The sequence below is a fragment of the Loxodonta africana genome, chromosome 7 (genome assembly GCF_030014295.1).
Source record: "Loxodonta africana isolate mLoxAfr1 chromosome 7, mLoxAfr1.hap2, whole genome shotgun sequence".
Classification (NCBI taxonomy): domain Eukaryota; kingdom Metazoa; phylum Chordata; class Mammalia; order Proboscidea; family Elephantidae; genus Loxodonta; species Loxodonta africana.
In genome coordinates, this window is record NC_087348.1 from 114,267,244 (window position 1) to 114,279,959 (window position 12,716).

At 46.3% G+C, this 12,716-nt stretch overlaps 1 protein-coding gene across 4 annotated transcripts in view; it reads left to right on the forward strand.

The window, feature by feature from the left end:
• The window catches only part of AMOTL1 (angiomotin like 1), a 157,727-nt gene extending 148,781 nt beyond the window's left edge, over positions 1 to 8,946 (forward strand). For 2 of the 4 annotated variants that reach the window (XM_023554729.2, XM_023554728.2), the window contains one exon: positions 792 to 8,946. In XM_023554729.2, the coding sequence (XP_023410497.2) occupies positions 792 to 898 (107 nt within the window). In that variant the 3' untranslated portion in view covers positions 899 to 8,946. The remainder of the gene's footprint in view (positions 1 to 791) is intronic. The other 2 variants (XM_023554727.2, XM_010595397.3) reach the window with 2 other exon arrangements.
• The last annotated feature ends 3,770 nt before the right edge of the window (positions 8,947 to 12,716 follow it).

Here is a 12,716-nt window from a genome sequence, read left to right on the forward strand (position 1 = left end):
TGCTGGTGAGTTGCTTTAGTAGAGTGAATAACAGAAGACAGCTTGGGAGTAGTGAGCTTTGTGGTGGGTCCGGAAGTTCCAGGGAAAGAGTAAGTTTGGGTTCGGACCAATCAACGTCATAGGGAGAGCGCTTTTCAGGAATTCTTTTGCAGAGATGGGGGCTGTTTTGTACACAAGTTAACTGTTTTCTCCAAGGTGGCTCTTTATTTTCACCCTCACAATAAAAAAAAAAAAACCCATTGCCATTGAATCAAGCACCTGGTGGATTCAAACTGCTGACCTTTTGGTTAGCAGCCATAGCACTTAACCACTATGTCACCAGGGTTTCCACTGTCTTGATACACAAGTAAATACTGTGTTGTCATTTTGGAGAGATTAAGTTCTTGCAATAACTTTTCCATGTTAAGGCAGGGAGCACGTAAAAAGTACCTGGCAGGTAATGCACACCTGACAGTTTTGATCAGATGAGTAGAGGGAGTGTGGTGTGAAGTGCTCCCCACAAAGTCCCAGTGTCACCTTCACCCACTAAATGCTTTTCCACCACCCTCCTGATGGATGAAGGTTTTTTATTTGATTCTGAATTCCAGAGCCAGCCACTGCATGTCCTTTATAACACTCAGTTCTTCTCCACCATGGGCTTGATTCTGTGTGGCCTTACCTGCGTGCACTTGTGGGAAGGGAGCCTTCCGGATGAGTGGTGGGGTCTGAAGTGGTTCCATTAGAGAGAGATTGTGCAGCCCATGCGCCACATAAGGAATGAGCTGTTCTGATGGTCCCCTTCTATTTGGCAGAGAACTCTCCTGGCCACGGGAAGGCACTTGACCACAAAGGCCGTGTCAGCAGCTTGCTCCACAAGCCTGAGTTCCCTGATGGAGAGATGATGGAAGTCCTCATCTAACACTTTCCTCCCTGTTGAATTTCATACGCAACGTTGACAAACAGGGAAAGTGGCAAATAGAAGGAAGGTCACAAAGGTTGTAGGTGGGAAATCAGGAATAATTTGAACAGATAAAAGATATGGGATTATAAGAACATTTTTTATAAATGTAAAATTAAAAACAAGAAAACACAAGAACAGGAGACCTACATGACCGAAGGTAGAAGAACGTGCTCTGGATTTTTCTTGTACATGGTGGAAGAGAGAGGACACTTGTAGGTTTGGAAACAAAGTTCAGAAGAAATAGGAAATGGAATTTTTCATTGTACAGAAAACGTATCTCTTATGGGGGGGTCTGTGTATACCCATTCTCCGGTTGTGAACACATAAACCTGAGCATGGATCTTCCCTCGAATATCCCCATTCTCCTTGCCTTTTAGCATGTTTTCTTTATGAAGAACCTTCTAGAAATCTCTAGAGCCAGTGTTGGCAAAATGCAATATTACCTGGGCCAACCATCAGGTGTCCAGGAGAGAGTGTGTGTGTGACAGTAAGAAGAAACGTCCGCAGGTGATGAGGGTTTTAAAAGGCGGTCTTCACCTAGTTATATGTTTGGCTTTGATTGCAGGAGATGATTGGGCTTCTTAGCTGGATTCAGCAGTATTTTTTAAGCAGGGCAGGAGTGTTAGGATCTCCATGCTCATCCTCCCCGACTTCTCTCATCCATCTCTGTTTCTGCTTCACTCTCTTTAATTTTCTATTTTTTCCTTTACTTTTTCTCTTTTTAATAAGACGTGGCAAAGTTCTTTAGGCCTGGGGTCTATCAGTGCATTATCTGAAGTGTCCTGTTCCTGCCGTGTTTAATAGCGACCTTAGGATGAAGCCATACGTTGGCTTCATGGCTGCTTCCTCCACCTTCGTGTAGTTCGGGTGCAGTCGTCAACCTTGTTCTGACTGTGGACTAGTTGGGCTTTGAGGAGGTGAGAGACTCTGTGGATCACTGCGACATCTTGCATTAGGGTCATGTCACACTTTTTGCTCTCTGACATCAGCTCTCCTGCGAGGAGTCTGATCACTTCCACCCCTTTGCTCTGTTAGGGTAAGTCTTTAAGGTCAGCGCTCCAGGAAATGACAGTTCACACGCAGTTGCCTTGGCAGCGTCCAGAGTCTCACAGGGCACCCTCGGAACACTTTCTGGGGTTTCTGGTTCTCGAGCAGATTCCACCGCCCCCCCCCCCCCCCAGTATTCTTGGTTGCTGTGCATGAACGTGCTGCTTTCTGTCAGGACAGGCATGTTAATACATCAGCAATCCTCTGCTCTGAACTTTCCCTGTAACCTAACAGACTGGTACATATACAGTGTGGTTGGATTTTAGAAGAGTTCAGTTTTGGAGCAACTTGTCCAAAGTACCACAGAGCTACCAGGAAAAAGAGTCAGGCATGAGTTAGGTGGTGGGTCTCCTGGTCCTTTGCTGTGGGCTTCACATATGACCCTTGGACAGTGGCTTCCTTTACAAATCCAGGAGGTGCTGGATCAGAAATGCAGAAGCTCCCTAGGCCATGAGGCTCTCTTGCAGGGTCCCAAGATCTTTCTGTCTCCAGGTCAGCTGGATTCGTGTTTTCGCAGGTCCCCTTCCTCATGCTTGCTTACGAGGAAAAAGCCCTGAGACTTTTTCAGGTCCCACCTAAATGAAACTCTGAAGCAGGAACATTACTGGGAATTTTTTCTCAGGTAGGTTGTTTTAGAGCTTCCCTTTGGAGTGTAACCTGGGTGGAGTTACAGCCTTTCCAAAACTGGGGTGGCAGAAGGATGATGAGAATTGTAGGCTGAAGCGTGGGAAGGAAGAAATCAGTGGCTTTGGTCCAGGGGCCTCCTGAGCCATCCGCTATGAGAGAGTAAGACCCCCGGCACATGCTTTGTGGTGGGCACCGAGCTCGGTGCTTCATGCACGTTGCCTCCTTGAGTCTCACGTTGAGAGTCAAAGTAAATGTCATGCAGAGCTCCAAGAGGCTGAGCAGCTCGCCCAAAGCCTGGTGGTGTGAGAAAACAGCACAGGGGGCCTCACGAGTGGGGGCAGGAGTTGACTGTGGATGCGGGAGTGGCTGCAGCGGAGGGATCCCATCCCGGTCTGTTCCCCACCACGTTTCATGGGTGACAAGGCTCAGTGGATGGCAGCTAACTCTCTTGAGGGCGTTTTGACATCTACTTAATGTTGGGGATGAGCAGGGACGGATTACCCAATAAGCTAGGTATACGCAGGCTTGCTTGTACTTACTTACTAATCTGTAAATCAGCTCTGCCAGCCCACCCCAGCCCAAACCTGGGCTGTCACCCCTAGAAGTGGGTGAAAGGAGAGCTGCAGCCCAGTTTCTCCCAGGGCCCGCCTCTGCTGCAGGGCACTCACTGGCATACTCTGTTACAAGGCTGGCCTGCTCTCCCAGGGCCCCTGACATGCCAGGATGTTTTCACTGTCAGGGTGTAGATGGAAACATAACCGCCATTTCTTGGCACCTTTGTCTATGTTTTCTCCCCCTGACCTGCCGAGACTCTTCCTTGAGAAAAGGGATCTTAGCTTTAGAATATCATCTGTTTTGAGAGATACCTCCTAAACCAGGGCCCTCAACCCCTTAATTGTCACAGCTTTCTTGAAGCTTTGTTTACATGTAGGAAGAAGGGATTGTGTGGACTGACCACCCAGTCTGAGTTCTGGACAGTTTATAATATAGTTTCTCGTTTGACTTTCAGAAAAATAATAATAACTGTGTTTTTCTTACTGCTTGCTGTAAACAAGCACTATAGTAGCTACCTTTTAATTAATCCTTCAAATCACCTTGGGGCAAGAGAGTTTCTTTTTCTTATTTCATAGATGAGGAAACTGGGGCTCAGGGAAGTTAAGTCCTCAGAGCCAGGAGCTAGAAGTTGAACCAAAAATTTGGAAGAGGAGCTGTGCCTTAACCACAAGGCTGCACTGCCTCTAACATGGGAATAATAAGCGCTCGTCCCTGTCCTGTTATGTACACTCGTGCATACACACACACACACACACACAAACGTGCACACGGCTATCACTTGTCAGGCTAACAAATAGAGGATAGAGCCCAGAACGTATAGGGTTGTCTCATAAACATCAGGGGTGGATGGAAAGCTTCATGTTCCGTCCTAAGCAGGGCTACAAAAGACATCTAAAAAAAAACTTCCATGTTGTCTGGAGATCTGGACTTCTTCAAAACTTCCCAGTGGTGTGTGATTATGGAACTTGAAGATCCTGTGTCAGGGTGAAGGGCAAAGGCTTTGGTTTTGTGTGAAGATTTGCCAAAGTAATTCTGCTTCATCCTTGAATGTGTTGTCTGGATGTTTCTGCCTGCTGCCAGAAGTATTATATGGAATATGAGATGTTGGATGCAAGCCTCTGACCCCAGATCTTTTAGCTAAGCAGATGGTCTTGTACTTAAGAACTTTTACTGTCTGCAGGTCCATAAGCTGAACTAACAGGGAACACATATTATTTTCCAAAACTTTCAGAGAGCAGAACTTGACCACATTCTCTTCTCAGCAGTTGTTTCCCAGAGGTTGGTAGCCAATGCGAATGTTGAGTGAGCGTTCTAGCCAGGCGTGCAGGGCGGGGCTGCGTGTCCCTCCAGGCTTAGGCTGGGAGGGCAGGGCTGGTGGAACACTTCCCGTTTAGTTCAGGGGTTGCTCTGGGAAGCTCACGTTTGAATTTGAACTGCACAAGGCTCAGCTTTGACCGGATATGGAGGCGTTTGCTCCAAATGACTTCTGAACTTGGAGTAGAGAATTCAGTGGTTCTGTCCCTCGGAAACCCTGGTGGCGTAGTGGTTAAGTGCTGCGGCTGCTAGCCAAAGGGTTGGCAGTTTGAATCCGCCAGGCGCTCCTTGGAACCTCTGTGGGGCAGTTCTTCTCTGCCCTATAGGGTCGCTGTAGGGTTGCTGTAGGGTCGCTATGAGTCGGAATCGACTCAGTGGCACTGGCTTTGGTTTTTTTGGTTTGGTTGCTCTGGGAGAGGCTCTCAGAACGTCCCTGCACAGAACTCCTATTGGTTCTCACCTGGTTTGCCCTCAGCCACCTGTATCCTCAGATGCTGTAGCTGAGGCACATTTATGCTGACTTCGTGATGGAATTACTTGTTCTCCCTCCCCAGGGCTGCCTTCTGACTTCCAGAGACAGATGTGAGCCCAGATGTCTGGTGAGGCTACGGTTCCAGGAGGGAGTGAAGAGTACACTGGGGGTTAAAAGGCCCCGAGGCTCAGAGCTCACGTTTATACTGTGGGAGCTGTGCTCAGCCAGGATGTGTTTTCTAAAACCGAAGTCTTACACAGCCTTTGCACTTGCCAGCGCCTCTGTGGAATGTGTTTCTGTGTGTACTCTAGTCTCGCACTCCTCTTAGGGCAAAGGAGTATTGTGGCGCTAGTAAGAGGGATCCCACAAATGTTCTTAAACAGCAAAGGCTTGATGGATGTGGCCAGAGAGTATCCCACCCACAGTTAACTTCTACATCCCCCAAAACCTGAGGCAGCCGCGGTATATGCTTAGTAACTCTTGGTTTTCTTTTTTTCCTTGCTAATGAGTGTGTTTAAGAGGTGTTCATTTGATGTGAGGATTATTTACTGGGTTGCCTCTGATGCATGGCTTTTGGGGAGGTGGGCTGAACAGTTAAGAAGTTACCAAAACCAGGTCAGCTGGGAGCATGTAAAGGTTAGCATTTCCATAAATAGATTTCTTCTGGAACTAATGAGCAGTTTTTTTTTTTTTTTTTCCTGCCTTTTAAGTAGCACACCCTTTTCTCATTTAGTAATTTTAATGGTATATGGAAATGCATATATGTAAGTGCATACATATGAGATATGATCATAAGGTTGTGTATCTAGTTTCTTTTCTGAACACCCAGAAGACCCAAGTATTTCATCTCACCCCACAGTCCTTAAAAGGTGTCCTCTTGGGAGCAGGTACTTTGATTACTGCAGGGCTACCCAAGTAGAAACACTCCGGGAACACCGCTACGAGAGTGGCCTCTGGGCCTGGCACGCTCCTTTGATTAACCTTAGAGATGAGAAGTCTTCATCCTTTGAGGATGGATTTAAGTTTTGAAAATGATCCAAAGTCATTCATAGCTCAGTCAGATGAAAAACGATGGGTGATCACGGTAAGTCGTACCATTTTAGCTTCTAAAAAAAGGTCCCCAAAATGTGTCTCACAACGAGCCTTCAGACTCAGAGGGCCTCACTGAATGACCACTTCAGAGGAGGATGGTACTGATCAGTACACGTAACCCCTAGTGGGTTCACTTTTACAGATCAGCTGTCTTGCCAAGCTCCTCGGTTGTATTCACATCTCTGCATACGCTACAGATGTAAGTGTATATTCATTAGTACAAACACCCAGCAGGTATTCTATAAAGCCGTGTTGTTATACTCTAGTGCATGTTATTGTCATGTTATGCAGCGGCTGAGGTGTTTCTTTGTCAGGAAACTGCTCCTTCACAGAATTAAAATACTCTTCTCTTTGTAATGAAGTAACTACGCAGCATCTCCTTGTATCAGTTCCCGAAGTTTTGATGTCCAGCCATGCGTTTACATGTGTTTTTGCCCAGGATTCTGTTCCCAGATAAGACACCTGTAAGTATTTATTACAAAGAAGAGTGTAAGCAAATTTGTCCACAGTAGTTTTATTTGAATCAGGGTGTTTTCTTTTCCTTTGAGGAAGGACCCTGGAGCCTCCTCACAGAGGCATTTAGAGAATCCGTGTAAAATTCTGTGGCTGGAGGGCAAGCGCATGCACCCAATCTCAACTAAGAAGCCCGAGGGTCTGTCAGCTGCTTCCACCCACTGTGTGTGCATCGCTGTGCCTGGTGCCTGGTGTCTGTTTGCCGTATTCTTTCCAGGGGACACCGGGATCTGGGTGTCACTTTTTTTGGTATCTTCGTGTCGCTGGTGTGTACAGAGCTGTACAGCCAGATGGATCTGTGTACAGAGTGGGGAGTCCCACAGCGTGCCCCCACAGCAAATATTGATGTTGTTGGTCAGCCAAAGATTTTCCTATTCTTTGCTGCTTAAACTTGTGCCTTAATATTGTATATAATAAATGGATAAAATGGCAAAATGGCTATCCTTTCCTTCATTGTTGCTCTTTTTGTCTTCAAAGAAAAACTTCTATGTTGAGTGTTCAATAAATGTTTGTTTAATTTTATTTCATTGCTCTGGGGGCAGCTTCCCTTGATATGCTTTGCTTCCAGGAGGTTCAACTCCCTCTCCTGGGGCCTCATGCTCACAGCACCCCACCCTCACCAACACAGAGCTCTTGATTCGGGGAGGAAATGAGTCACCCAGACCTCAGAGCTGGCAGTCTGCCCACTCCTGGCTCCTCCAGACAAAAAAGGAAAAAGGAAACATAGGGAGACCATGGGCCCAGGGGGGCAGTTTCCACTTCCATTGCATATGAGCGACCTTTTGGGGGTTCTGTGTTCAGAGCCTGCCAATGACCACCGTAAACTGAACTGTCCCAGGGAATTAACCCAAGCAGCTGGAACTGGAGTTGGGGCCCCAGCATGGGCTGTGGGAGGTGGTAGCTGCTTGTTAATGCCTCGGGTCACAGAAAAGAAAAAAAAAAATGTGCTTTGGTAGAAAGGAATCACATGGTAAATTAGTGAAATTCAGGCCAGGAGCCTTAGAGACTGCAGCGAGGAGATGAGAATCTGGCCTGTGAGAGTCCCCAGGTGAAGATGGCTCCCACGTGGAGTGGGACCTTGGGGTTGCTGGGTGTGAGGAGGGGGCTGTACCCTCTGTTTAATCTCCGGCTGTGCCTCTTTCAAGAGAAGCCTTCTTGCTCCTCCTCCCCACACCCCTGGCCCCAACAGTGCTTTCTCATAGCATGAGAAAAGCTTTCTAAAATGTGAATTTAGGAAGAGTGCGTATTTTTTTGTGAAGGATACGTGTCTGCTTCCCCTGTAATAATAACTGATGTGATTTACATGAATAATCTCCTTCAGTCCTCGCAACAACTTAGTCATTGTTCTGATTTTAAAGATGAGGAAATAGGTTCGACCAACATCAGGTAATAATATTAAAAAAATCACAACGAGAAAATAATAGAACTGGGATTTGAACCCAGGACTGCCTGATCAGAGCCCTTGTACTCAAATGTGAAAGGTTGGTTAACCCTGTGGAGAAGAAGAGCTCAAGTTTAGATCTACTTGGGTTCCTATCTACCCAAGGAGTCCTTTGCAGAGAACTCTGGGTTTCAGGCATGTGAATGTGACTTAATTAGCATAAAGGACAAACCTTCGCAGCTCCCAGGCCTTTATCTTTCAAGACTTCAACTCTATGAAGACAGTTGGAGGCCTCACTGGACCTGCTACCTTTAGGGCTTGGAAGAGGACTCCTCTGAGCAGACCATCTAGTTGGCCCAGCACTTGTAGCTCCTGTGAGGTCCCACCTGTGTCTGGCATTTCTCTTGGCCCTTCGTACACCAAAGGAGAGATATCCTCAAGCCCACCAGTTCTGTGTAGTCACTGCAGGTGGTAGCCACACACTGCTGTATCCTCAAGGAATGCTGGCCTCTGTCCCTCTGAAGATCCTGGGCTGGACCCACCGCAGACCCGCAAGGGGTAACAATGCCCTTGAAAATTGCTCAGGCTCACCTTAATCAGGAGGTAGTTCCCAAACGAGACATAAATCTGGATCTATGAAATTCCTTTCTTAGAAGAGTTCTGTGTTATTGAAATAAAAAGGGATTTTTGACATTAAAGAATGTTGCTGTTTTATTGTTTCTGTCGCCCTTCTGTCAAGCCCGTCAGGTCTTTGCAGGCTTCCTTTAACTGTCGCATGCCCACAGGCAGAGATCACCGTACCTTATCCAGGTGAGCCTGAGCACCTCTTTTGACTAGTGTATCACCCTCGAAACTCTTCCTGTTCTAGAATATTGGGAGATGTATATATGATTTTTAAAAATGAACCTGGAATTTATGGAGCCCAGAAGGGCAAGGAGACCCTCCCCATCTGATGTGGATTGCTATCAAAGAATGACTCTTCCCAGGTTCCCGAAGACTCAGTGTGTATATAGAGAACATGAAGTTCACAGACTATATTGTTGAGTAATTTGGAGTATAATAATTTATAATCCTATCATTGGAAACTAATAAGATATTAAATAACTTTATATTCTGATTGGTTTAATTAGTCCCTGTGATTGTTGGAGGAACTAACATTTATTGAGTTGGCTTTGGGATATCATTTAACCTTCACAACCCCACAGACAGGTAATATACTTATTAGCCCTGAGTTTTAGATGAGGACAGGCACAGGAAAGGTGAAGTGTGTGCTCAGCTCCACAGCTTAATAAGTGTGAGGAGTCGGGAGATGAAACCCAGCCTGCTAACTCCAAAGTGCTCACTCTCCTTTCCATGCCCAGTGTGTGGCCTCATTAGTTTTTGTTCTTATTTTAATGATTTGTTTGTTTTTATTAGTTCTAAAGAGAATTGGTAGGCAAATAACTAATGAAAATACCATCTTTTTGGAAATACGATGTTTCCAGCAGAAGGCCTGCACTGGATGGACAGACTGGACCAACTGTTTTGGTCTATTTGTAGGATGCATATACTCATTTGACTTTCTTTATTAACACAGAGCTCACTGGAAACCTTGGGCAGCATGGGGGAGAGGGACCTTCAGGCAGATGCTGTTTCAGGCCTCACTCTCAGGCTGGGATCCTGCTCTTGGTTTTTCTCAGGTGCATCATGAGACCACTGAATACGTGTAGACTAGAGATGGTGAATGTAAGATGGAAGTGTCTGCTTTTCACTCACATGAAATCCTTGATTATGCCTGACACAATCGTTGATAGTGACTTCTCTATGTGGATGTCCCAGTCACCCGACATCAGGCCTGGATCCAAACTCGGAGCTTCCCTACACCGCCACTTCTCTGCTCGCTTTCCTACACACTCAGCTTCCTCTGTTAGGAACCCAGGTCATATTTGGCTCCTCCCTCCCTCTCCCACTTGTCTAGCCATCACCTGTTCCTATCCACTCTGCCTTCCAGTGTGGCTTCCATGCTTTCATTTTCTCCATCCCCACAGCCTTAGTTCAGACCTTGCTCTTCTTGGATGACTGCAGGGCCGCCTGCCTCCAGTCTCCTCCCACTCTATCCTTGACACAGACACCAGGGAAAATATAGTAATAACTGCCACACATTTACTGTCATGCACCAAACACTCCTGTGAGCCTATCCTATATTAAGACATTGAATCCTTACTGTAGCTCTCTGAGGCTGGCACTATTATATCTCCCTTGTAGTGGTTGAGAAACTGAGAAGCAGAGAAGTTAAGTCTCTTGCCCAAAGTTATCGAGCTTGTGAGTGGCAGGGCTGGGATCCAAACCCAGGCAAACTGGCTTGAGAGTCTAGGCCACTACACTGTCTGTCCTCAAGTTTTCTGAAGCAGGTCTGATCACATCTTTCCCTTGAGGGAAATGGCAACAACATTATTACCTCCCCTTGCCCAGGACCTTCAAGGTAAAGTTCAAATTTCTTAATATTCATTCATACCCTTCACAATCTGGCCCCAGCCCAACTCCCCAGGCTCGTTTCTCTCCCCTTCCCCTTAGATGCCTGCTCTCAAGACACTTTAGAACCATCACTGTGCCCCAAACCTGCCATGTGAGTTTCCGTTTCTGCCCCTGCTTGTGAGGTTCCCTGGCCTGGAATGCCCCCTTGTCTGTCTGTCCAAATCCTATTCACTCCTCAAGGTGAGGCTGAAATGTCACTTCCCTCAGGAAGGTGTCCCAGATCACCAGGGTCAAAATGAATTCATCGCTTCTCTAACAATATTCTCCCACTGAGAAAGTCGTTTAACTTGTCTAAACCCCAACTTGCTAAACCTTCTCTAAGCCTGTGAAACGAAGGCATGGAACAGATACCATGCCTGTTTATTCACTGATGTGAACCAGGCACCTAGCACAGGGTAGGAACTCATGTATTTGTAGATCAAATGAGTCAACCGTACAGATTTAGTGAGAGGAGAGTTGTAACGAGTTTAACACATAGTAGGCCCTCCAAGAAAACAACAGCTACATGCATCATGGCATCTAACCCAGCACTTGTCCCAGGCTACCTGTTACAGCAAACACACAAGCGTCTTCTGACTCATCTGTCTGGAATAGGAAGACCCCTGTATCTAGAGTTAACCAGTGGCCATCGGGCTGACTGCCTCACGGCAGCCCCGTGTGTGTCAGAGTAGACCTGTGCGCCACGGGGTTTTCAATTACTGAGTTTTTCCAAAGTAGATCACCAGCCCTTCTGGGGTCCTTCTGGGTGAACTGGTGCTTTCACCCTTTCAGTTAGCAGCTGAGTGTATGAACCATTTGCACCACGCAGGGATAATTGCTCATTAAAAGCGGAACCCAATGTGAGTTCAGTGAATGTCACCGTGTATGTCCCGTGACTTTTCAGGGAAACGAAGAAGAGATCCTGAAGTAAAATTTTATTTTAAAGTTATTACAAAAATAGCGCACATTTGTTATAAAAACAACCAGAATTACACAAAGTAAAAGCTACCCCCTCTTCTAAATGTCTCTAAGGAACCACTGTTGAGAGTTTGGAGAATTTCCTTCTAGATTTCTCTGCAGGTATATACAACCAAATAGAGACATGGTTGTGTGCGGATGAATATTAATTAAAAAATAAGATCATGCTATGCATACAAGGTCCTTTTTTCATTCAAAAATAGATAATAGATTTCTATACTAGCATATATGGATCTATCTTGTTACCTTTTGTGGCCATGTAGCATACCTTTGTCTGGAAGAGAGGCAGGCTACTGAAATCCTGAAAGTGCTTCTTTGCTGCCACCCAGCTTCCCCGCAGCATTTCCCCAGCAGGAAAGGGAGAGCTAAGAGCATGGGGAAGCTGGGGAGAATGTTTGGTTTCCCTCCTGAGAAAGAGTCTAAAACTTGCAGGATATATAGGTCAGGCTTGACCAAATACTGTTCCCAAGTTCTCCAGTGTGTAGTGTTTCCATTTGCCTGTCCAAGCACTAATTGATGATAATGTCATGATTGGGATCCAAAGGACTTGACAGCCCCATGGCCCCAGCTGATGGCTCAGGCCCAGCCTGGCCTGGCCTGCCCCAGTTCTATCCAGAAAACCCGAGTCTGCTTTCTTAACTGAGAGGGGCTGATTTTCCATCCAACGTCTTACCCTTTGGCCTACAGAAGAAGACATTTTCCTGGCATAATTCAACTCAAACTTCACCCCAGTGTGGCTTTATTCAGTAGTGATAACGACATTGATTTCTTCCCTTGTCCTTGACACTTTGATTTTGCAGTACGTCTATCCATTTTTTACAAATATTTAGCTTCAGGAATAGCCTGTAAACAGACGCTCAGTTCACGGTTCACTAATCAGGTTACTGCTGACAATTAATTGTGTGCCCTGCAGTTTCAGATCCTGGGGGAAAACGAGATTGCTCTGGCCATCCCTGCCCTGAAGGAAGTTGTTGGGGGGGCGGGGCCAGGAGTGCTAAAGTGAACTGATCACCTACTGTGTGCTAAGTATGCTACACATGTATCCTGCCTTTGGTCTTCACACCAGCAAGTGCACGGAGACTCAGATGTTAAGCAAATTATCCACGGTCCACAGCCAGAAAATAGCAGAGGGGCGTTCGTGCATGACTCTCAAAGTCAAGATTTTTCCACTGTATCATGCGGCCTCCATGTTGAAGTCGAGTTGAGATCACAAGACAAATAGAGGAAACAATTTGCTAGTTACTCATCTTAGTTGGGGGATGTACACCAGGTACTTGGATATATCTGTTGAGACCCTGCCGCCT